At 39.4% G+C, this 25,865-nt stretch overlaps 2 protein-coding genes across 2 annotated transcripts; both read right to left on the bottom strand.

Annotated features, from left to right (window-relative positions):
• Positions 1-4,525: 4,525 nt before the first annotated feature.
• LOC140924745 (uncharacterized) lies at positions 4,526-8,343 on the bottom strand. Its single transcript, XM_073374751.1, has 2 exons — positions 6,459-8,343; positions 4,526-5,098 (listed from the first exon to the last, which is right to left on the bottom strand). Exons 1-2 carry the CDS (start codon positions 6,603-6,605, stop codon positions 4,721-4,723), a joined length of 525 nt encoding a protein of 174 aa, XP_073230852.1. The 5' UTR covers positions 6,606-8,343; the 3' UTR covers positions 4,526-4,720.
• A 2,782-nt stretch (positions 8,344-11,125) lies between these two features.
• Positions 11,126-25,644, bottom strand: LOC140924407 (uncharacterized). Its single transcript, XM_073374438.1, has 7 exons — positions 24,876-25,644; positions 20,746-20,840; positions 19,913-20,069; positions 17,590-17,653; positions 15,546-15,823; positions 13,733-13,907; positions 11,126-13,020 (listed from the first exon to the last, which is right to left on the bottom strand). The coding sequence occupies exons 1-7, from the start codon at positions 25,581-25,583 to the stop codon at positions 12,821-12,823; spliced, it is 1,677 nt and encodes a 558-aa protein (XP_073230539.1). The 5' UTR covers positions 25,584-25,644; the 3' UTR covers positions 11,126-12,820.
• Between the last annotated feature and the right edge of the window lie 221 nt (positions 25,645-25,865).

Here is a 25,865-nt window from a genome sequence, read left to right as displayed (position 1 = left end):
ACGGAGCAAGATGAAATTTATAAAGCAATTGCAAATGCGTTTATAGTTACTGTTCAAAGTCAATTACAAGATATACCCTAATATCGTACACCAAAAGCCCAGAGATCCCCAGGGATCCCAGGATGGGGAATCCAACCTTGTTTGGAAGGTAACAGAAGTGCCCCAGCCACCCCCTTTACTGCTGATCTACACGATTTACAGGCACAACTTTGGATAAGAGGCCACCAATACCTTTTCGGATAAACATCCAAGGCTATGACCGTGCACGACCGCCCGTGGGGTCTCAGAAAAAGCAGAACAGGACCCATCAGAGAGAGAGAGGCGGGAAAACGTAAGGGTACTCCAGAAACGGGGCTCCACTTGATAGATCTTGCGCAAAGAAATTGACACCACAGGATTGCGGCAACGGGTGGGGCGTAAACACTCATTCCACGTTAAGTGGGTAAATTACCATTTCTTGGTGTCCATGGCAAATTTTGGGGACTCAAATTGTTTTCCCTTAATCATTTCGCTGAAAAATACTTAAAATATGCCCAAATAAAAAGCGACAGTACCCATTTGTGCTCCTGTAGACAGTAACTTTGAGGGAATCAAGGCCAAAAGTGTCCAAAAACTTTAATTTTGCTATGTCCGCAGAGAGGGTGGGTATAGAAGGTTACGGTATATTTAATTTGTGCTTGTCGCCTTATACTATGGAAACTAATCAATCCAATGTCTCGGGAAGGACCTAAACTAAAGTCCTACTTGATCATTTCTCACTGCAGGTCAGTTTTGTTGCTTTTAACTGCAGTGAACTGGTGTCCGCCATTTTTATGAAACTTCCGTTACCGATCTGAGGGCAGATCACAAATGGCCTAGAAATAGATATTGCGAATGATTTATATCGGGTAAATATTACTTAAGTTTGCTCTTTTCGATACGCAATACATAAAATGAAGAGCAAAAGCCTGTGGAAAGAAATTGCATCTCACAATAGCAGGATTTAGGGTGAACAGTTAAGGATGTAACTTCCGTTACTAAGATTACAGTAGGTAAAAATGAAAAGTGGGTCGTGCTGATTTTTGTGGTGACGGAGGAGCTAGTGAGGATTATTATGGAGTATGTTTGGTTTTCCGAGTTATTAATTTCACTTAAAGATGTAACAGAAAAGGTAGAATTTAAACTTCCGTTACTGTAACTTCCGTTACCAAGAATTTGTCCGGTCTCTAAAACATGGGATAAACGTTAGGTAAATTTCCGGAAATGCTGTCACACGATTGCGTCATCAAATAACTCAAGCCTTGATCCTCATCTGGTGAAGATTTCGTAATAAGTAACCCCCATACGTGTTCCATTGGTGAGATACCTCTCTGTCAAGTGTGATAAGGGAATCTTAGCTGAGTTTATGGTTCGCGGAGTTTTTTTGCATAGTTTAAAGAAGTTTATTTTCCTTTGAAGTATTTCTAGGCAATTTAGGAATATAAGATGAAAATGGGACAGGCATTTAGATCATTTTAATTTTTTTTTTGAGTAACGGAGGTTACACAAAACAGGAAGTGGATTATCTGAACCTGTGTTTGCTAGTTCAACCCTCTTTTCTGTGAATGGACTTTACAATATTCATGTGTTACAGTTCTTGTAAGAATTCTAACAGATTACCGTTTATCTATTAATTTTTTTCTCTTTCAATTCAATTTATTTTGCTCATTTTGTTGTTTTTAGCCTCGTTCCACCCAAAAATTCCAAAATTTCATCCAAAATTGTTTAGCATTAATTCAATTCAATAGAATAAGTCATATGCATTGTTATTTAAGACGGTCTGTAATCCCAAAAGTGAGTAGTTAATTGGAAGAGAAATGAAATATTACCTTCCCTCTGTAACTTCCGCTACCGAAACTTATTTGAAATTGACTCGTTTTCTACTAGATCACATGTTTCCAATTTATAATACAGGTAAACAACACTTTCTTTCCTTCACATTTAGCAAAATAATGTTTAGTCTGACGGCTTTTTTAAAGAAAGAACAAAAAAAAAACACAGCAATTTTAAATTCTCAATATTTTGTTACGTCAGACCAAAGTACACCATGGCAGAACAACTTACCTTTTTCATTCCTTGAGCCACTGACTTAACTAAAATGTAAAACTCAGACCTTAGCCTGCCACGGATTTCATTTTAAACATTTTAGAGTACGCTAAATTGAAAAAAACATAGATATAATGCAGCATTGGCTGTTTCAAGCCATACAAAATATCACACTACATGTTATTAAATAACAGGCTATAACTTTTTATAGATAAAAGATATGTTGACCAAATTTTGGTTTCTCACCCTTCAATAATACATCGTTCGGTTAAACTAACTACTTGTCTGATTTGTTGACCTTCGATTTTTCGAAAATCCTTGGCACATTTTACCCACTTAATTAACGTGGAATGAGTGAAAATGCGGTAACAGGGAACCATCCTGGTCTGTCATTGCGTTCGAATCAAGTGCCATCAAGTCACACGTGTGTCCCTTTGGACCACCAAACTCTTGTTGTACTCTTTGCTATAACTTCGGATGGAGTTTGCAATCAAGAGTTGTGAGACGGCGAGAGGGTGCGTCCCCTTCATTTTCTTTTGATGTGATATACGTCAGATGGAGGGCAATATTTAACTTTGGAGTTGTGAAAAAAAAAACTTCTTAATCGCCCTGTTCAAGGACATACTCCTACCCCCTTGTCTTTGCCAGGAGTAGACTACTGACTGATTGTCAACCGGGCCATCTACCCAAGCATTCTTTAAAGAGTCGGAGAAGGAAAGAAGGACCTTGTCAAGCGCCAGTGCCTCCTTTGTGGAGATATCAAGCTCCTGCTCTTCCTTCGTCCAGTAGTCAGAGGCCTCAACCATACGATCACTCAAAGTTATTGAACCACCCCAACCCGAGGCTGAGGCATCTGTTGCTAAGGATATGCGGATATGACGTTCATCCCTGCAGGGAAGCGGGTCGTCCCACGTACGCAGAGAAAGCCAATGTGAGATTTCCTCCCTCAGTGCCTCATGTAACTTGATAAGTCTGGATGTGCGTAGAGCCTTGGAAATAGCATTATTCATCTCCCTGGTAAACAGAAGCGCTCCCGTAACCACCAGTAAAAATGACACACATTTGCCCAGCAAACGCTGGAGGCTTTTGACTGAGACTATTGAACATGCCAGGGTTTGTTCAATAAGATCAAGAAACTTCTCCTTCTTTTCAGGAATAAGATTTAATACCTCTCGAGAGGAGTCGAACAGGAAACCCAAATATGCAACAATCTTACGAGGCATTAGAATAGATTTGGGCAAACCAAGAAAATATCCTAGCTTGATCAGAAAATAAGTTACCAAGAAGATAGCTGATTTCGCAGCTGCTAATTATGTTCATCAAGATTTGCAAGGTTCGCATAGGCTCTTTGGTCGGGTGAGATCTGAAGTTGGCCATTGTGCTGGTCATCAATGTACAATGAATAAGGTATCCCCATTGATCGGAAGAAATTAGATGCTACTAAACCAGTGGAGTGGTATACAAAAGGAGATATCTTCCAGCAAAAAGGCAGGGTGTTGTAAACAAAGTACCACCCCCCCCCACTGCATACCAAAAAAAGGGTTCTACTTTCCACGGACAAGAGGAGATGGTCATACCCCGACTTGTCATCAAGTATTGTTTGATAGGTATCAAGGCCCACATATCTTGGTAAATCCCAAAGAATATCTAACTTGAAAGGCATGTCCCTCATCCATAGATTTAAAAAACGAGCGTCATGGCATAATCTCGGCTTGGTGGGCTCCACAGTCAGAGGAGAGACCAGATGGGGCGGATCAGCTTGTCCCACCTTTCCCTTCAGAGAAATTGCCCCCGAGGCTAAGCGATCAAGCAGTGTGCTTCTCACAAAATCCGCGAACGGCTTACACGACATATTATTCCTGAAAAGTTCAGAAGGTGGATAATCCGAACAGTACTGTTTCCCCTTGAAACTACCAGAGAAGGGTTGAAAGTATTCAAAAATAGAGACTTTATCTTTTATCCATTTTAAAACCTGAACTTTTTGAGCGGATGGAGAACCGCCAATTATATCCTGCCATTGATGGTAGTAATTATGAACTTCTCCAGCGCGAAAAGTAGCAGGGTCTCTAAACCGCAATGTCGCAGGGTCTCCAAGTTTATCTCCATGGCAAATCTGGTCAATTTCTTCTCTCGAAAGCTCTAAGACTGCCACCCCAGTGCCGACCCCAACTGAGTTCCCCAACCAATCAACCCAATTGATTGACTTTGGAGAATACTGAGTACGTAAAGTTTTCCTTCAAATTCCGAGTCGCACTCCCACCCCTAGTCAAACGACAAGAATTCTGAGAAGGGAAGGGAAAAAACTCCAAGTAAACCCTGGAAAACTTATTATCTATACAAGGGAAAGAATCCAGGAACATTAATAGGCTGCTCAATACAGAGAAAATCATTTATTTCCAACATCCTTATCATTATTACCAACAATCCGTCATAGGTAGTACAATGAAATTGCAGTGAAATTATAAACTGCTCGAGCTTTACACAGTTATTTCTCCATTTATTCTAATTTGCGTTAACATTTGGTTGAGGAGCCCCACGGGAAAAACCAGAAGGTCCGCCCAAATCTGGTTTCCGTTTGAAACAATTTATCTGAATATGCCCGGAACGATTCCAATAGTAGCAACGAACCCCCATATAAGAGGCTACCATGGCTCTTCTACCAGGTCCGGAACTCTGCCTCACTGACTAATGTCTTTCCACGATTATTCTTCTCAACCTTCGCCACCACATCTAACACCTTCTCCTGGTCCTTATCACCAAGCAGAGGAAGGAGAAAATTACGAAACTGGTAGTTGGGCTCATCAGCTTTCCCACGAAGAGTCTCAAACGAGAGGCGAAAATAACCCGCCTTCTCGTGCTTTGTATCTTGAGCCGCATTTTTTAAAGCTTCTAAGAGGTCTAGGGCCTCAAACCTATTGAATTCCGGAACAGGGCGGGAAGCCAGGTGACGAATCTTTTCCAGAAGGTTATCCACCGAGGACTTGGTGAGAGCGTCCATGGACTTCTTTAACTCCTCATACTTAAGCTGCAACGCCTATGGAGAGCAATAAGCCGAGACAAATTCTATACAGAACTCATTATAAAAACCACGAAAACGTTTCCCTTTCAGTTTCAGGCGTTAACAACGGCGTTAGCAAACAGGCCTCAAGTCTCACTGACCAAATAAACGTTCATTCTGCCAAAGTGTTATAACGCAATTTAAAAACAAAGGAATCGCACAAGTTGATTATCAATTCTAGGCAATATTCAGCGATTGCGTCATAACAACAAGCAAATTTCATGCCACACAAGAACAACCGTCACAATCGTTAACTCGCTAATCTGGGCTGGTCATGTCAAGACAACATCAGACAAATAAAAGAAACAATAAAATTACGCGTCTCACTTAGGGCCTGTTTACATGAAGATGGGGGACCCCAGGTAGGTGAGGTAACATGAGGCGGATGTAAATGTGATGACATTAAAATAAGAGATTATATGGAAAGGCGGGTTACCCCACCTAAGCGGGTTACCTCACCTACCTGGGGTCCCCCACCTCCATATAAACAGGCCCTTAGACTGCAAACAGTCCGAATTTTGCGTATTCAAGTACGCGCCAGCAGTCAAACAAAAGGTCTGGAGGGAAGCTGAAAAACAGAGAGCCAGACTGGGGAGAGACGCCAAAAATGCTCACACGCCCTACGGGCGTGTGAGGCTCGCCTCGTGCGCTTCGCTCGCGTAAGACTCTTCGTCACAGTTTTCCGATGTCTTTACTGATTTTGAAATTTCACAGTCATGATCATCAAACAGACAACTTGCTGCGAGAATCACGCCACGGCAATAGCAAGCCAATCATAATTGCCTCACCGGCCACGACAACTCTATCCAACATTTATTCTTCACATGGACAACTCTATCCAACATTTATTCTTCATTCTTCATACATTCTTCACTGACCATACAACATTTCACAGTCATGATCATCGAACAGACAACTTGCTGAAAGAATCACGCCATGACAATAGCAGGCAAATCACAATTGCCTCACTGGCCACAACAATCCTATCCAAACAACGCCACCGTGTATTTACTCAATTTACAATAACAGGCAAGTTACAAACATTACAAAATAATTCTAATGTATAACCCAAAAAACCAACTACGAGGGAAGTAACAACAATGAGTCCCAAAGAACATACTGGACAAAACTGGTAGCAAACAAACCCCGGACGCCTCCAAGAATAAGCGTCGTTACATAATTACATTACATAACCCAAAAACGCGCAAGACAACAAATATATCGCAAACCAAACTGGAGCAAGAGAATACCAGAAGAGAAACATGAAAAGAAATCAACCCAAAAACACTATAAAACGATGCGAATAAAAAAGAGTAGAAACGACTCAAACGTTTACCTCAAGTTTTTCTTCAGCCGTCAATCGACGAGCTTGATGTCCCGCTTGTGGTCCGGGCGCATCATTTCCCGACGCTGGCTCTGGAACAACAGGTCTTGGAACCTCTTGCATCAGGGGCATCTGAACTTCACCGTTCGGTTGAGGCATTCTAAATATAAATAAAATAAAGTACAAAACTTATATTACGCATATACAATGGAAATCCAAAGTGTTCTTTGCTGAAAATTCTTGGGAAAAAAATTGGAATAGTCAGGTCTCTTAAGGTCAGGATCGTTACAGAGTTGACAAAAGCACCAAGCTTTGCACAGCGATAGCTTGCTGCAGTACCATGAATATTAGAGGGGGTGCCCAATGCAAATATGCCACTGAAGCGTGCTAAACAGGGTTTATATTATTGTAAATTTCACCTGCTGGGTTCCCTGTGGTGTTTTGATTGAAAATTGTTATTTAATATGTAACAACAATTTCACTCGAACATTTGGCATTCCCATCCATTATTAGCTTATTGATTGTACAATTAAAAAAAAAATTGTCAAAGAGTCTGTTGTATCACATATTATCAGAGATTTATGACAGCTGCTCATAAAGAGCAAATAACGAAATGACAGAACCCAAAATATTTCTTTCCTAAGGAGGTAATTAATTTTTCAGCTTAACATAGGCCTGGACGCCTTTCAGTCTCTCTTTATCTGCTGGACGCACGTGCATGTTTTGACAGAGAAGCAAGCATCGTGCCACAAGTCATATCATTTACATTTCCCACAGTTTGTCTAAGCTTTACAAAGCAAAAACAAACAAAAAAGAATCTGGTCTCATAAACGAAAAAAAGAAACAAGTTAGCCCAAGCTTCAAATAACAGAACAGTTTATCATGAAGCCTCTACATTTGGCACTGAAGCACTCATGTCCAAAAATAATAACAGCGAGCTTATCAAGTCGTAAAAGTGAGACTCAAGTGGTACAAGATTGACTCAACTGATAAATGGTGAATGGTTTAACTGCTGAAACAGAAAAAAGGGGGCCGGGCTAACTTTTACGGCCTGTTTAATAATAATAATACACTTTATTTACATTGTAAAGAGGGTAGCATGGAATAGTTACAGAAACTAGTAAACTTGTGGCCCTCTATCTAAATTAAAATGACACAAAACATAAGATTCCGAATATACAAAGTCTAAGTACAAAATAAATAAAACTAAGGAAATATATAAGTTCTACATCAATATGAACGAATATAAGAGCTAATGATACGGCTAGTGAAATACATGCAAGAATATGATTAAACTATGAAATGGTGTAATTCCTGCTGCTCTTTAAATAAGATATTTCGATAATTATTCTTATAGGATTCTAGTGATAATGCATTTCTAAGTTCTAGACTTAAGCTGTTCCAGAGTTGACAAGTAGAAACTGCGAACCACCTGCCACCTTCGGTCACCCGATTAAATTTTGTGCAAATAAAATCTATATTACTATATCTAGTTACACGACTATGTTGCGACTGTTGAGTCTTAATACTAGACGCCTGGTTATTAGCGTTGGAAATTACCCTTGCTGCTCTCTTTTGTAGCTTAAAAATACGGTTTAAATTCTCCTTATCACAACTAGGGCCAGATTGAACTGACATAATGCAATACAGATCTTATCTTAGAATTATTTAAAATACAATAGCCTTTGTTTCGTGGGCAGGCAAGATCTTATCTTTTTTAATACGCCAATTCGCTGAGACAGCTTTTTACAAAGTTTCTCAACGTGGGAAGTAAAGGAGAGTTCAGAGTCAATTTCGAGACCTAGCAGCTTAGCACTGGTAACGAGTTCGAGTTCAGTTCCTATAATAGTTAAAGTCATTTCTTCATTGATCTTTGAGGGGAGACGCTTGCCAGTGATGAGCATAGCCTTGGTTTTACCTTCATAAATTGGCAGTTTGTTCCCAATCGACGATTTCGGCAATTGACGAGTTTAGGGTACCCTCTAGCCTTCCGATAGAGCTATCGTTCGTGCTGGAAGTCAGCGTTATATCGTTGGCATACAAATCAATTCTTGATGAAATGACGTAGAGCGGTAAGTCATTGATAAAGACGATAAATAACAAGGGGCCAAGTATGGACCCCTGGGAAATACCATGACAAACAATAGCGACACTTGACACTTTATCTCCCGGCTTAACAAGTTGGCGTCTGTCCTTCAAATAAGAGGTAAACCATCGAAGGGAATCCCTACTAATCCCATACACTTCAAGTTTCTTTAACAAAACCATTCCACTGACACGGTCATTGTCAAGGTTGAATAGCAAATCGTCAATAATCTTGATCAAGGCAGTTTCAGTACTGTGCTTCGAGCGAAAGCCCGATTGTCTGATGTAGATTAAATCGTTTTCGCACAAAAAGCTGTAGAGTGCATTATGAACATGTCTCTCCGCAATCTTAGACAGAATGGGTAAAACTGATATTGGACGATAGTTTGTAACATCAGTGGGGTCTCCGCTTTTGAATATTGGTGTTACCTTGGCAGTTTTCCAACGACTGGGAAACACGTTTAAAGAAAAAGATAGGTTGATCAACTTTGTGATTGAAGGTGCAATAATCGGAGCAGCTAGTTTGAGCATTCGAGAACTGATGCCGTCGACACCAGTAGATTTATTGGAATCAATGTTCAAAAGATAGCCAACAACATCTGCTTCTGCTATAGGTGGAATTGAGAAAGCAGCACTTTCATCCTTCCGAGAGCTTACAAAGTTACTCAACTTAGAGGTGTCAAACCACACGTCGGGTAACAGTTTTCTCAGCTTATCTGCAATTGTTGAGAAGTGAACATTGAATGCTTCAGTCATTTCTTCGTTATTTCCTAAATCTTTCTCTTTGATTCTTAGGTGATTAATCGATTGTTGTTTATTAACACCGATGAACGATTTGATGGTCTTCCAGATTCCCTTGGGGTTATCCTTATTATTCTCGAAGGTAGTTTTAAAGAACTCGGACTTAGCTCTTCTCAGTAGAAAAACTGCTTTATTCCGAGCTCTTTTTTAACTTTCCCAGTCGGCAGGAGTTTTTTTATCTTTTTGCAATTTTTAGAAGCCTGTCCCGCGATGACAGAACTATCTAAGGGACTTGTCAGAAATTAGTAGGGGGGGGGGGAGGGGGGGTGGAAACAGAGGGAGGGTCACAACTTTTTGAGACTCAGAAAAGGGAGGGGTCATGAAAAATGGGTCGTTAAAAGGGGGAGGGTCATGCAAATATAGCCCGTGATCATGTAGAGGTTCACCTGCAGAATAAAAAGGAAGTTCTTTAAGTTCTTTATTTGGTAAAAAAAAAAGAAAAATAATAATAAAGAACAACAGAACATTATGGATATAAACTGTGAAGTACTATTGCAAGAATTTAACAAACATCTACTTTTCATTTATTACACGGCAATGCTATAGAGTCTTATGCATTTTTATTATGAATTAATAAATGTTGTTATTAATGTTATTAGAGTTTTGGCTATCCTTTTCATCACTGTCTTCAGCGTCACCATCAATGCTGCTGTGAGCATCTTGATCATTATCAATTCTGTCATCAGCATTGATACAATCACTTTCATCATCATCATGATTTTCATTTAAGTTGAAGCTTAGATATTGCTGGATAATTTCCTGTTATTCATTGGTGAACAACCCTTCTCAAAGGCATATAGGATATATGGCCTTTGTGTTTTGAGGAGCCCACTTATTCCTTCATAATGAAGAGATAATGGGCCAATAGGCTCTGTAACATTATGCCACTCTTGTTGAGGTGCAATGGTTTCAGTAACTTTTTTGCAGTTAGCTTCCATTCTTTTTGCGCTAGCTTATTTTTGGTTTCCTTTTATTTTGTTTTTGTTTCCTTTTTTCTTGTTGGCTTGGAATACTGCACCTTAAAGAGCCTGGGACATTTTTCTTTCAATTCTGTAAGTAAAGGTGGGGAGGGACATGATATTTTAGGCCAAGCATAAGGGGAGGGTTAGCAAATTTCACTCCCATTGAAGGGATGGGTCACCTAATTTCCAAACCCAAATTTAAAATTCCCACCCCCCCCCTCCCCCCTGCTAATTTCTGACAAGTCCCTAATCAGGGCGATTTTTTGGCCTTTACATGGAGGAGGGGGACCCCAGGTAGGCATGGTAACCCACTTAGATGGGGTAACCCGCCTATCCATATAATCTCTCATTTTAATTTGATCACGTTTACATGATAGGTGTGGTAACCCTTCAAAGTGGGTAGCCCGGTCTGACACACCGGGTAATCCTCTCAGCTGAGGTCCAATTTTGCCATGTCAACGTTTCAAGGTGAGGTAACCCAGACTAGTCGGGGTCTGGTTCGTGATACACTCAAAATTCACTTTGGCGCCGGATGGCTTCACATAATTATTAAAGGTAACAATAGAAAGCCACAACACTGAAGGTTGCAGCAAGAGCAGCAAGTGAGCGTAGACGTGGTTTGCCAGCATTTTTCTTGTTTACGTGCTTAGTGACCATTCAATAATCTTGAGAAAGTGCACCCCAGGATGGCGGGCTTGTAAGATTGCATGTAAAGCCGGGGTTATTTTTTTACCCCACTTAAGCAGGTTACCTCATCTACCTGGGCTCCCCCACCTTTATGTTAAAAGGCCCTAAGTCTCAGGAACCGTGAAACTCGTAATAAACGGTATACCTAACCCGGGACCAGCTGTGATACTACTTCCATCTTCAAAAACGTCAGCATAGCAGCCAAAGGAGCCATTATATCGGTGTAACACGAATATTAGATTGCGCCGGGTTGTTTCATGCGTCTCTTTTTGTGACTTTTTTTTGTGTTCGTTTTTGTCACCATCTCTAAATATCAATCATGTTCAAAACACCCCTACTAACAAAGTATTTCGTAAAGCTCTTTAGAATGATATTCAGCAATAAAAACAAGGTGTGACCAGGAGCCGATTTCTAGGCTCCTGGTGTGGCAACATAGGCATAAGTGAATGTAAAGTTTTGCGGTATGTAATCTGTCAGAAATCTGTTTGAGTGGTCAAAGTTGGGGCTGATGGGCTTCTTTATCATGACCACTCCATTATTATAAGGGACCAGGCCATAATTATTGTTGACCCTTGCTTTTTTTGGTATTTTCTGTAATTTTCCACAGCATTATTTTGTGAAAAGTTGGTAACTGAATTGCTCTTGAGGAATTCATGATCGTAAGATTTCGTAACCACGGGGTATTCGCCTAATTGCATCAATCAAATTTACATACATTCATTTTCATAAATGATGCATCATTGGTTGGCTAAAAGAGGTCCTGTTCCTGTAACCTTTCAGCTGTTCTGAAGTTAGTTTGTTTGTAAATTGTAACGCAAGCGACGACCTTCCTTTTTTTGAAAGATCGTATAGACCTACCATTAACACTCAGGTGCGAGAGCTCTGAAGTGAATGAGCTCCTTACAGGTGTCTAGGCATGCAGGGACCTCATACACTTCTTTTTAAATGCAAATGTGTAAAAAATAAAGAGTGTTAAAAATTCCTGGAGAGGCATGTTTTACAATTAACCTCGTCCCCAGGGCTTAATAAAAAGGTAGAAAAAGGTAAAGCGACCATATTTTGCATCAATAACTCGTGAAAATAATAATAACTGATAAACTTGAGGTCGACGGTCGGCTCCTTTTACCCCCCCTCTCTCCATTAATGCTCCGTTTTAAGGGTACTTAAAGCTAGTCAAAGCTACACGGAAAGGAGAGAAGTTGAGGTATGGATGTGTTGACACCGGGGATCGAACTCGGGACCTCGCGCACCGAAGTCTGGGCACTAACCAACTGTGCCACCCTTGCTCCTCCTTTTGCCCCTGAGGTTGATATGTTTTAATTATTATCTAAAGGACAGGGTTACCAACGAAGCAAATTATAATCTAATCTTAGCTGCTCAATTGCAAAGTGGGCGCGTTGTCAGTTATGGTTCATGAGGTCGTTGATGTGGCATGTAAAAATTTAACGATTCTATCGTTTAGGATGTGATACATTTGGGTTTTATGTTATTGTATGACATCTTTGAAAGCTGGCTTTGTGATCTGTTTAAATTGATATGTAATGATATTATCACTGGCAAGTCTTAGCAGTGACACTGATAGCCGCACAGTGAACATGGCCACACTTACCGTGTGGAGACTGGGCACTAGTCAGTATTATGTACATGTAAAACTATTTTGAATAGCAACAAAACGGGAACGTCTGTTGACGACTGCGCGCGCAAATCAAACAACTGGATTGACCAATGGCAGACGGCACAGCGGCAAATTGGGTACCGGAAGTCGAGTTTATTCCTTTCCGCACGCTTACCCGTCGTCAAATGACGTTCCCGTCCGGTTGCTAAATCAGCCTATTATCTCTACAGTATGACGCGATTAGTTTCCTTCGCTCCTCTTTGATTGTTTGAGTGAATCCAGTGGCCTTCCATTTTGTGGTAAAATTCTTTTAACTCGGAAATCTTGGCGAGGCTCTTTTCAACATCGTCAATATGTTCCAGCAATTGCTTAAAATCCCTCCTCGCCAGTTGAAAATCCTTACCACTAACATCTCTTTTATTCCCTGCAAAAAGGTACGCAATAAGTACTTGACCAGCGGCACCTCACGTCAATTTTCGGAAAATATCTGTTCGGAAGACGATCTGAGATCTAGAATTTGCTGAACATTGTTGTAAAATTTCTTGCTTGCCTGCTTCTCCTAGGATTTTCGAACATCTAAAAAATGGTGTAATTGTCCATTTTTAACGGATTTTTACCCTAAAAAGGTCACCTATAATTTTTGGGAGCCTTTTTTTTGGGCTGAAATTTTCGAAAAGGTAAGTTTTGATCCCTATAATTTTCGGATCACTAGACTTTCAGCTAGGAAATCCGAACAGATGAAAAATTTTTAGGGGATAAAAATAAGCCTATATCTACTGTTTAAATACTAAAATACGTTTAACAATGCTATGTTTAAGTGGTTTTGAACTATGTTCTCGTTGAGTGCCCTCTCTTGCCCTGACTTGACCACCACGCTCCATCCCAGACCCACATGTTAAGAAACGGATTTAAATCACAACTTCTCTATATTCATCCCAGCAGAGGTAGAGGTGTTGAGAAGTTCTCCATTAAGGCGTCTCAGGTGAGTGAGGTCATAAGTCAAAGAAATTGAAAATTGTACTCCAGATGGCTACATGTAATCTCTCTGGCATAAAAATCAGGTTGAGGTTACCTGAGGACACCTAAGGAAATAGCATGTTGTTGGTCTTAACAAAGTAGGTTTCAAAAACTGTTACCATTTTTGAATGTGAAGGTTCGACTTTTCTGCCTGTAATTAAGTTCCCAAACCAAACCCAAGACAACCAAAGCAGCCAGAACGCTAGACAAAGCGTACATGGCGAGGCGAAAAGCTGGTTCATCTGAACCGAATAGGTTCAATTGGGTTGTCCATTGCCTTCTTTCTCCTTTGTCCTATGGAAAGAATAATCATGGTAGACAAAATAAAATAAGACAATAGGGCCATTTATACGAGGAAAAATAAGACGCGTCTTAAATAAGACGCGAACTGTACCATTTATACGAGCATGTCTTATCTAATAAGACGCGTCTTAGCTAAGCCGCGTCTTATTTTAGACGAAATGTGCCGTTTATACGGAAAGCTCGCGTCTTATGTAAGACGCGTCTTATTTTTCCTCGTATAAATGGCCCTAATATGTTTATTTGGGGTCTTATACCAGCTGGTACAGCGACCCTTTTCCAAAACGATTCAAAATTACAATATATGCTAATTATAGATTACACTATACGTAACATGTTATAAACAAATAGAGATAATTAAACAGATATCTATTTATATAATTTAGTTTTTGTCTTGCTTCTCTTTTCTTCTCTTGAAGCATTCAAATATATGCCTACTTATCAATTTTTGGACTTTTCGCTAGGGGGATTGAATATTTCATGAATATTACATTTTGTGACATTTTGTTCACTCTTATTAGATGCTCGATTCTCAAGGAATAGAACGTTTCTTTTCTCCTTTTTTGAGGTTTTTATAAGGTCTTAAGTAGGGTTTGTGATTGCTCAATCGCAAAAATTTTATTAAGTTACTCTGTGACGGGTGTTGGTAACCTGGCGAAGGTCTGATTTGCTTCTTCTTTGGCTTTTTTGCTCCAGAAAGCTTTATTTTCACTCCATTTTATATCATCGAATGTTATTTGCTATAATATATTTTCCCAGAAGTTAAAATTCCTGCACTGGGCGTCAATTTTCATTGGGAACCCTCCCGTCTCCGCCCTTCAGTACGCAGGGCCTTAACTGCGTCTAGGCGTTCAGTAACACACAGTGTGTTCGACAAGAAGCTCAAACAGTGCAATCTAGCCTGTGAATCTTGTATGAAGGTATTTATTAGTATACCTTAATTTTTTAACATGTCCTAATCTACAGGATCTGGAACTAGCCGTGTTTTGCGCGCAAGGTCTATAGCAAGAAGACCGTACAAATCAGGCGTAGATACAGACCGATTTCCTATGGGTCCGGGGGCATGAACCCCCGGGAAATTTTTGGGATTTTAACTCCCTAAAGCCCCCTTTCCTGGGTTGGGAGTCATACAGACAGAAAGCCTTGCAAATCGGCGGATTATTTCATCCGGGTGAATTTCCATGTTGTAATGGCCTATCCTGGCAGCGACAAGTGATTTTCCAGCTGGAAATCCCGCAGCGTGTCTAATGCCCAGAAATTGGGGGGGGGGGGGGGGGGAAGTTTGTCCAAACTATTTTCACCATTTCAACTTTTTAAAAGTTTTTTTCGTTATTAAGAATATATATGTTAAGAAAATCTGACCAATTTCCGTAAAACGATGGAAACCGTGCTGGATCCGCGCCTGCCAATAGAACGAACAAAGCAAAGAAAATGAAACACGCTCAGTCCAATTGGGGATGTAAGGCTGACTACATTTAACGTTTTGCGAATATTTCTTTTCCACTTGCTTTAAGCTCCTTTTTCCCGTAGGCAAGGCCTGATGAGAAATAACATTTGTGAGCAGGTTTTCAGCTAAACGTTTTTGATTATCATTGCTTATACTTGCTTTTGATTATAATGGCTCATACTTACTTTAATTGTTTGACCTTTTATGTGTTTTTGCACGTATGGGTAAATCCACGTTTGATCTCGCTGAATTTCCTTTTCAATACACCATTTTAGACAACGGTTGTAATCCACCATGTATAGTCCGATATGAAACGGATACTCCAGGATTGTTACTTGCTCGAATATATCGGTATCAATATCCTTTTTATTGAAGATGTACGATGCAGTAAATACGTCTAACAGCACTCCTTCCACCTCTTTGCGGCGGAGTCCCGTGAGAAGTGCTTCAAGGTCGCCATACTCTGTGTCAAAAAATCAAATTCGTTTTAGTGAAAAAACTCTTGACTTTGGTTTGTATAATACCGGGGAAATAAACAATATCTAGTGGTACAATTGCTAGAAGATAAGTGTATAGGAGGAGTTTACTTTGCAAAATACCATTATTATAGTGTTGTCTTTTAATAATGTTCTACAAAATGTTTCAACAGTTTGCAGACTTTTTTATTTATATTTTTATACCACAAGGCAGTACAACGTTACCTTCAAAAAGTTCTGTGTTGGTTGAGTCCTGAAATCTAAATTTCATTTGTTTTACATGAAGTATACGCTTTAGAGCTGTGATTTCAAAGAAAAATACTGTAAAAATGTAAGTTCTCAGTCCACATGCACCTATTGTAGTTAGCTTCTTGAGAAGCATTGTCGAACTTCAGCCAAAAATTTATTTTCTAGCTTTTTGTGTGATACAGCGGGTGCAATCTGAAGCTAATCTGGCCACAGGTTAACATCAACTTTGACGTACAAAATATTTCTATTACAACATTTCAACGACTGTTTGGACGATGTTTAGATTTTTCACTAACCCATTTGTCGTAATAACTAATAAGAGTATTGTTTGACCTGAGCGCCAATTGTATTTAATTTGGATTTAAGCATGCCGCGATTCACAAGAATTTTTTTGCAGTGAAAATGAACAGTCACTGTTCATATTGAAAGTTATCTCAGGTTATGTCTGAACCAGCCCACTGGGAAGAGTATCTAATACGGCCGTTCACACGAAAACGATACGAACTCTTCGTTCAATGGTCGTAGTTCGTCATCGGCAAAAGGTAGATGCGCGCGCAACTCTTTTTTGGAAATAAACCTGCGATCGGCAAAGGCTACATTTTCGCGGGTGAGCTGGCGTGCATGCGAAAAGTAGCCTTTGTCGATCTTTAAAAGGGTATTTAGAAATAAAATCAACTACTTCTTTTAATTGCAGTGTATCACTGTACACTGTACCGAGGCAATCTGTAATAATCATCGCACTTTGTAATAAACCGTGTCTCGATTTGTAATTAAAAAGCTGTCGCAATTTGTAATAATTCCATCACACTTTGTAATAAACTAAGCCTTCACAATTTGTAACAATTCCATCGCACTCTGTAATAAACTGAGCTGTCGTAGTTTGTAATAATTCCATTTGGCATTGCGCTTAATAAATTTCTATTAGTCTTTCAAAAATAGCAACGAACAACACGCAGACACGGCAATTTTTGCTAATGGTCTGACATGGAAAACGGAAAAGAAAATACATTGACAAGGCGACACGTCACGATAATTTTCATGTCTTGAAGCGAATCCCTCATGGCAAGAGAATGAATCTCAAAAAATTTAATACAGACTGCCATGGACAGTTATTACTAATTGCGACAGCTTTTTGATTACAAAGTGCGACAAGGTTTATTACATAAATTGTGACAGGTATTACAAAATGTGATGATTATTACAAATTGCGATAGCACACAAACACTTTGTCTAGTATCAGGTCTATCTGGTCTGGTATTGTAATTATGCACCTCTGATCTCTAGTTAATAAAACTTCTCATAAGTACTATTGTGCATAGCATACCCTTTTACAATTTTGTGCATCGCGTCGCAGCCCAGCAGTTCATCTATTTTTCTCTGAATAAGGGTGGATTTCCACTGCCGCGTAATGTTTTACGTAACTCCGGAGGTACCTCAACTCTATGCGCGTAAATAAAATAGAGGCAATGTATGAAGTTAGTTTTGATGATGCTTTAGTTCTTACCCTTAACGATTACTCCTTGCTTCATTCCTTCCATGTATCCTGGACTGTCGGTTAAAACACCAAGCTATAACAAGAAATACTGACAATAACTGCTTTACATCTTGAGAATCATCACAGTTTCGTGGGTATGCAAAACCAAAAGAAGTACAGTTGGACTTAATTAGCAAATCTTAGTCTAAGGATGTGTGATCACACATGTGCAGTACGAACTGGTCAGCGTAGTTTATCTGGGAGATATGTTAAACGGCCCTTGTTCTTTCTTGGTGATGATCTGATAAATAAATAGATAAATAAAATAATTATGTATCAAAGATTGGTGTGGTCGATGCATAACTGAGTTCTGCGATCGAATGTTATGGGCCTTCTACTAAGTTTTCCGATACTTTGTGTGCTGGGAGTTCATAGGTTTGCTTCCACCGTTAATCTGTGATGTGTGTCTGGGGAATTTTGCATCAAACATTGACCTGGTCAATACATCTGTGAGATATGTGAGAGAATTTGCCGATAAAAGATTTTATTATATGGCTGAGTCTGTTTTCGCCATGCGATTGGTCAATTTACGGTCCGTAACTTGATATACGGAGCAAAATTTTTAAAGAAAATGCTCATTTCGGAGGTCTAAATCTCTTTACTTCGGAAAAAATGTTTAAATAAAGTTATAAGACGCCTGTCAACCTTGAGGACTTGGATGTTGACATTGGCCTTCAACATTTTAAACTGTGTTTATTTGTGAACGAAGGCGATGAAGAAACTAACTCGCAATCTTATCGAAGAGGATTCTAGTCAGTGTTTGAAAATTTTATCGTAGTACTCAGTTAAGAAGACGAAAATCGACTGGCAGAGATTCGAGACGTTTTGCCAAAGAGAAAATGAGTAATTCTTTCAGCAAATATGATAACAAACATACCTGCACCCGATCATCTTGACAAGCTTCTTTGCCATTTGCACTGTTTTTTCAAAGACCAACGAAAGAAAGATAGAAGCGAGTTCGAGCCAGACACATAACAGTTTTCAAAAGACTCCAGCGTCACATTAACGAGTGAATACTTACAGTGCTCTTAGGTTCCACCGAATAAACTTTGAAATACTTATGTAAGCCCTGAGGACTGGGATGTTGGCTTTGCCTTTCCAAATTTTAACCTAGCTTTATTTTAATGAGAACGAAGCTGTTGTAGAAACTGAATCGTAACCTTAGAGAGGATTCTAGTCAGTGTTTTAACGCAGATCACAATTGAAGACGAGAATGAACTGGCAGAAAGAGAGGTTTTCCCAAAAACAATTAACGAGCGAATCCTTCGACAATGACAACAAACTTACCTTGAAAAGCTTCTTTGCCTTTTGCAGTGTTTTTTCACGAGAACAAACGGAGGAAAGATGGAAACGACTTCTAGACAGACACAGTGTCATAGTATCCGGTTTCCAGAATACTCCAGCGTTACATTAAAGAGCTAAAACTTACAGTGCTCTTAGTTTTGACCGAATAAACTTTTTTAACATGGCGAATTTGTTTTTACTTTCTCGGAAAGCGAGAAAAAAACTCGGTCCGTAATTTACAGTACGGACCGAAAACTCGGCTAATAAGAGGTGTGTACTGCATGTTTCCTCTGTGAGTTGTGTCGGAAACTTTGAATTGACTGTATTGCGGATATGGATAGGAAACATGTGAGGCTTGTATAGGGCACTTTTGCATCGACGCATCTGCCTGTAGAGTTAATCTGACAGACGTATGGTCGGACTCAGTATGCATTTAAAACATGTCTCAATCGTTCCTTCGAGAGACGTATCCAAAGTCTTGTGCGTCTAAGAAATGCCTTCATGACCATGTCACTCGAGAGAGTTGTGGTCAACTAACGCGAGGACTGTATACCTTCATGATCCACCGGTCAAGCATGTCTTCAGAAGTGTGCATCGGTAAATTAATGCCTGCATTACTGGAACTTTTTCATTCAACGGTGAAAAACTGATGATATTTGCCCCAATGCAGTCTTGGATTTTGGATTCCATCCCGTGGAATACGGACTCCAGATACTGGATTCCATATTTTTATCAGTGGAACTTGGATTCCGGATTCCAATTGTTAGTGGGATTCCGGATTCCTGTAGCTCTGTATTCCGGATTCCAAAGCCCAGGATTCTGGATTCCGCAAGCAAAAATTTCGCGAATTCCAAAATCCGGATTGCCTTACATACATGAGGCAACGATGTGAAGAGACGTTTGCATCGATGTCATGTCTGCACGATTAATCCGTTAGACAAGAGATCGAACGTTTGCATAGTAAACATTTTGAGGTCGAAATTAGATAAAACAATATTGGTGTCCTTACCTCAGTGTTAACAATTTTTCTGTGGTCAGTCACAATTCCTGTTGTTAGAGCTGTCGTCATCGTTGCAGTTAGATATGCCATTACAGCAACACCAGTAAACATCCATAAAATACTCAGAAGACGGGCTAAGAAGGACTTTGGTGCTTTATCACCATACCTTAAGAAAGAAAACAACGATTAGAGCATATCTACAGCCAGAAGTGGTAACAGCCACCCATGCCAAAAGTTAATGAAAGGCCAAAAGCCGAAGATTTCAAAACACCATATGGAATCTCCTCGAAGAGAACCAATTGAGAGTCTTCTGCGACCTCCCTACACTAGAGGCCATAGTTAGTAGAGGGGACCTCTACTAACTATTCAGAGGCTAATAGTGAGTTTTCAGGTTGTTCAGAATTTGTATCTTACATATTTCTTTATAATTAAACAAATCCTAAAGCCTACTGATCTTCGGTTGGTGAAGAACAAAGGCGACTTCTTGCAAAAGACCTCTCAATTCTCATTAAGCGTTAGATAAGGAGAAAGACTACTTCGAGCGCAAGTCACCTGACCTCAATTGTTTTCTTTAATTATTTCGGCATGCAAAAGTTGTTAGTTTTTGTAACGTTTTCAAACGGTCCAAACATGATTGCATTTTTCACCGCGCTTTCCCTTATTTTCTAAAATGAAAAACAAAAGAACTATATCATTCATTCACTCTTCTAACTTTAAATCGCTTCCGAATCAGTTTTTTGGATCATAGACTAAAATTTGGTTTGAAAAAATTCTTTCCACATTCTCTTTCCCCGAGAAAGCAGATGATATGGGATGAAAATCGAGAAACTGGAAGTACTTACCCGACCGTTGCCATGGTAACAAAGGCCCACCAAATTCCTTCCAAGGAACCACGCAAAAAACTTCGAGGAAATTCCTCAGCGTTTGACCTGCTCTCCTGAAATAGAATACTTCAGTTTACGTAATCATGTTTCATAGGTTGATCGGTCATGAACAAATTTATGCTTACTTACAACGACAAGAGAGGATAAAGCTTTATCCTCTCTGAAGACAAGCTGCTGAACAAAGACAATCCAGTCACTGCGCATGCACAAAACTTTGATTTAATGACAGGATGTCGCGAATTCAAAAGATGAACAGTTAGAAAGGGTTTAAAAATGTCATAATTGCCATCGAACAGCCTCGCGAACGACGCAAAGCCGCGAGGCGGCAACCTAATAGCGCGTGCGCGAAAATTCCAAGGAGAATGAAACTCGACGCCATGTAACATAAGGCAGTCTTAGTAAGTGTGAGGTAACTTTTATGACGTAATCCAGAACAGAGAATGCATTGTTTTCTAGCGAACACGTGACACAGGACAGAGTATTCACGAACCTTTTTCTTTTTTGTGACTCCCGTGCTCATCCCGTCTTCAACCAATCGTCGGGCAGATTCATCTGCAACGTACGTGTATAGCTGTCGCATTTGCCAGCATGTGTTAAATTTGCTTTTAGGCTTAAAAACAATTAAACCATCCCAGCAGGCAAATGCAACAGCTATACGGGTATGTTGCAAATGAATCCAACTGTCATTTAAAGCCGTCCTTCGACCCTTGAGGATTGATCAAACATAGATGACTAAAACATGGCTTGACGATGTTTCTCTTTTGCTGGAAACTCCTTTTGTTTTTGAGGTCATTTTGGCGATAAAGTACTGCATTTACGATGAATTTCATCGGGAAATGTACATTGAAATGATAATATTAAGTTTTACTAACCCCTTCGATGCCCTTATCGTTTTTGGATTTTATTTTTATTTATGCCTTTGGAACTTCTGAGGTCTAGAATGTGAGTAAATTTTACTGAATAGAATTGCAACATGTCGACCTCACAAGTTTCACAGAAATAAGTCGTAAAACGAGCGGAGCGAATTATATGGAGCGAAGTGGTCGAGGGAGAAAGAGTCGCAAGACTGTCTTGGTCTCGCAGGCAAACGGCGTTGCAGTTTAGCGGTGAAAATCTAATTGCTGCTGCTTCTTCTAGTCTTCTTTTTTTTTTCTTTTACGAGCACATGATGTTCGCGCGTGGGCAGAACCAACGTTCAAAATTCCAGTTCCATTCTGAAAGTGTCTCCAATTTGTTGGGTCAGGTTTATCAATTCTTGCCGGGAACTGTCTGTGACACTCTCTTTAGCCGTTTGTTTATTTGATCTTTGACTGTTTCATTTCGTTGACTTAAAACTGTTTAGAATCGCAGAGATAAGTGGTAAGTAACATTTTTCAAAGTTTTTTTCTTAGTCCTTCTAGTGTTCAAGCAGCATTATGGTATTCCCTTCTGATCAGGAAGAAAGCGGTTAAAATTAACAGCGGACTCGATAATAAAAAAACCGTCCGGGCTAAACAGAAGACTATCAGTGACTATGGTTCTGTCAAATCAAATTGAATGTTTATTTGATACTAAGTCCTTGCTCAAGGAAGCCGTCTAAAGGTTAAAAGGGTATAGTTACTAGCGAGAGAAAGAATTCTATCAATCTTCCCTTACTGCTAGCGGAGATGATTTAAGGCTATCACCTGTTATAAATTTGGGATGAGCACATTGATCCAACTTTCATCATCCATGAGGATAGAATTTTATTTGATATTTTTTATATAGGTTTCGCCCGTGAGAAGGCGATTGGTCCTTCAAGTGATACTTGTGTTCCCTTTTTTCTAGCTTGTATCTTTTCATGGTAACACTCAAGAAATGTGTTTTTTTTTTTAGGAACTTAAGAATCCCTCTCCTTATTCTCTTTTGAGTTATACAAGAGATGTTTTCCGAGATGAGAAAAAGCCAAAGATCCTGGAGACGAGTTCTGGCGCTAAATTCGAACGCTTAAGGCTGCAGTATCTTTGCAGTTAAATGGGATGCTTATTCATCCCGATATTTATCCCGGTAACCGGGCTGAAGTGTTCACATGGCAAATTTTCCAGCCCGCTTACCGAGATCTCGGACAGGACAGGACACCGAATATTTCAATAATAAATAACATGTTTCCTCTTTTTTTCAGTTTATTACAAACATGGTGTATGGTAGATGGCAACAAAATAGGAACACATTTTCTGACCATGGTTGCGCGAAACATCCGCTTTCTGTCTTTGTTTTCGTTGTTTCGTTGTCTCTCCAAAGGTGCGTTTCGTTTAATTCTATGGCATTTATAAATGCAAATGATAGTCAAAAGATGTGCGTATTTACAGCTTCTTATAATAATTGAAGTCATCCTGCGTCGAAATTAAACAGGACATCGAATATTTCAATAATAAATAACATGTTTCTGTGGTAGATGGCAACAAAATAGGAACACATTTTCTAACCACGGTTGCACAAAACATCCGCTTTCTTTCTTTGTTTTCGTTGTTTCGTTGTCTCTCCAAAGGTGCGTTTCGTTTAGTTCTATGGCATTTATAAATGCAAATGATATGTCAAAAGATGTGCGTATTTAGAGCTTCTTATGATAATTGAGGTCATCCTGCGTGTTTTCTGGAAACTACTTGGCTGGTTTGATCATAGACCTTGATAGTAGCCGTTAGAACAGGCAACGTGCTCCATTGCAGCACTTGAGCTCATGAATTTCCAATGATGCTTCTACACTTTTCTTTCCTTAAAATGTCCCCTTAGCGATTGGCAGTTTTCCTTAAGATTGTCCAAATTCGCCAATGATATATTTACATAGTAAAAGTCATCATGTGGATTTTTAATTAAAACACATTTGTAAGAACAGAGTGTGCTCTAATTTATCCCAGCGTAGACTCCTGCTTGTCTTAGAAATGGAATGAATTAAAGTAAGTTCAAGGCATTTGTCATCAGAAATCGTTAGTGTGTGTGTGTTTTTCTTCTTTTTTTTTTCAAGACAAGTTCCTAAGGTAAAATTGGGGGTTTTCAAACTGCCTTTTAAAAAATAACGAGATCCAAAATAAATAAACTAAAAATACTTGTCTAGTATTATCCAAGTTCGACGATTTGGTTGTCGTATAAGATGAATTATTTTTGAAGTTACGTTCAGTAAATAAAGGATATTGAAGGGCAGACTCCATGGAAATTAATGCGGGTAGTTTGAAACATTTCTATTTTAAGAATTTGGAATGGGAGCTGACACTTGGCAACTTGAAATTGAGATAGCTACGAGCCATACTAATCATGATATCACATTAAACAAACTTTTTCTCCAGTTAAAGTGACAACTAAATGGATTTCAGCTCGATAACACCGATTTCATATTAAAAACCATATGACCCCGCAATCGATTGCTTTAGGCTCGTTTATACTAGTCAATGTTTCTTTGCTTTCTTCCGTCTATTTATCGTCAGTTTTCACTGAATAAATTCCTCTTGCTAAATACATTGACACCTGAAATTAGGGCCTGAAAAATAAGGTCGTTTGTTTACTCGGGCATTAGGAAGCTTTTGATAACAAGTGCGAGCCATTCTTGCGTGGAGCTACGATTCATTGGATTTGACTATTTTTCTTTTTTTTTTTTAAGTCAATATTTTTCCCGGGGCATCCAATTTAGCAGAACTAGTTTAGTTTTCGCAGTCTTTCTCTGCTGTTTAAACTTGGGTTACTGAATGATATGCTACTTGGCGTCATTACTTCTTTAAATTCTTGATCTTTCAGGATTTCCCCGATCCATTCTCGACATTGGTTTATTTTATCCTTTTTTCTCGAAGAATCCGAATTATGAAGTCAACGCCTCACTTGTCGATCTAAAATCATATAAAGCTTCAGCTTTTTGCTCCTCCAGATTCAGTTAAATAAATTTGAATCTACATTGTTTATTCTATTACCCAACTGAACTTCACCTTGTTCTTATACATTAGTGTAAGACAAAAAGGCGCCTACAGTGGACACAATTGGATGTTTTACATTTGGAGTTCAACGGGATCTTGGTATTATTGTTAAAGCGGCATAGGTCAGAAGTTTGAAATTTCATTTACATAAAACAAAACATGTCTACTTACCAATACCCAAATTAGAATTCCAAATATCGCATTTAACAGCAGAGCCAGTACTATGACTGTCCATATTTGAGAAAACTCTTTAATCACATTCCATCTCGCCTTTTCGGCCAACACTTTGCGATTCTTCAATACAGCTATGCCCGGCGAACTTATTATATCTTGGAAGCGAACTTTGTGAAAGTTGTCGCTCATGGCAGAACTAAGCACTGGAAACACTAGGTCAAATCCAGACTTCATCTTCATGCATTCTGTTAGTTCCCTCGCATTCTCTACTTGATCCCGACTGTAGTTTAATTTGGAGCTTGAGTTTTCGCACCGTTTGTATGCGGGCTTAGGGTTGCAGTCATTTTTAAATTTACTAAGTAAAAATTCGATTGCCTCGTTGAAGGCCCCGGAAATGTTTCCAGTATCATCATCTTTAAATACGTAAGGTGGACTGTTGAGCCAACAAACTTTGAGCTGATGACATCTTGGAGACGACGCTGCTGGTTTGGATGTTGACTGACTGGAGTCAGGAGTTGAGGTGGAAATCATAGACGAGTTACTTGAGTTGTGGCTTAGTGAAGGAGAAGAGGGCGATAGACTTGAGGTGGAAGTCCCAGACGAGTTACTTGAGTTGTGGTTTAGTGCAGGTGAAGGCGATAGAGCATCCACTGGACCAAGTACAAACAAAACTAAGAGAGAAACTAACGCCAGCCTTATCTCCATTTTGTTGCGTTGTAATTTACCTCAATCATTACTCTCGTATTTGTATGGACCAAGTTCTTCCGTAGACAGGAAGCTTGTTATTCGCAACATATGTAATTCGTCTATAGTTAAACCTATGCCAAAATTGATTAAATGTCATCAATTTCTTATTGGTTGCATTGCTTTAATGAATTATCCTTCTTTAATCTCAATTTGATCGCCGCCATCACTACAAAGCAAACTTCACTTGTCAAAGTTGTGAAAAGAAAAAGCACCGACTTAATGCAATTAATTCTGGGATCA

The sequence above is a fragment of the Porites lutea genome, chromosome 14 (assembly GCF_958299795.1).
Source record: "Porites lutea chromosome 14, jaPorLute2.1, whole genome shotgun sequence".
Classification (NCBI taxonomy): Eukaryota; Metazoa; Cnidaria; class Anthozoa; order Scleractinia; family Poritidae; genus Porites; species Porites lutea.
The sequence above is the reverse complement of the archived record's forward strand: the minus strand, read 5'-3'. Positions and strand labels throughout refer to the sequence as shown.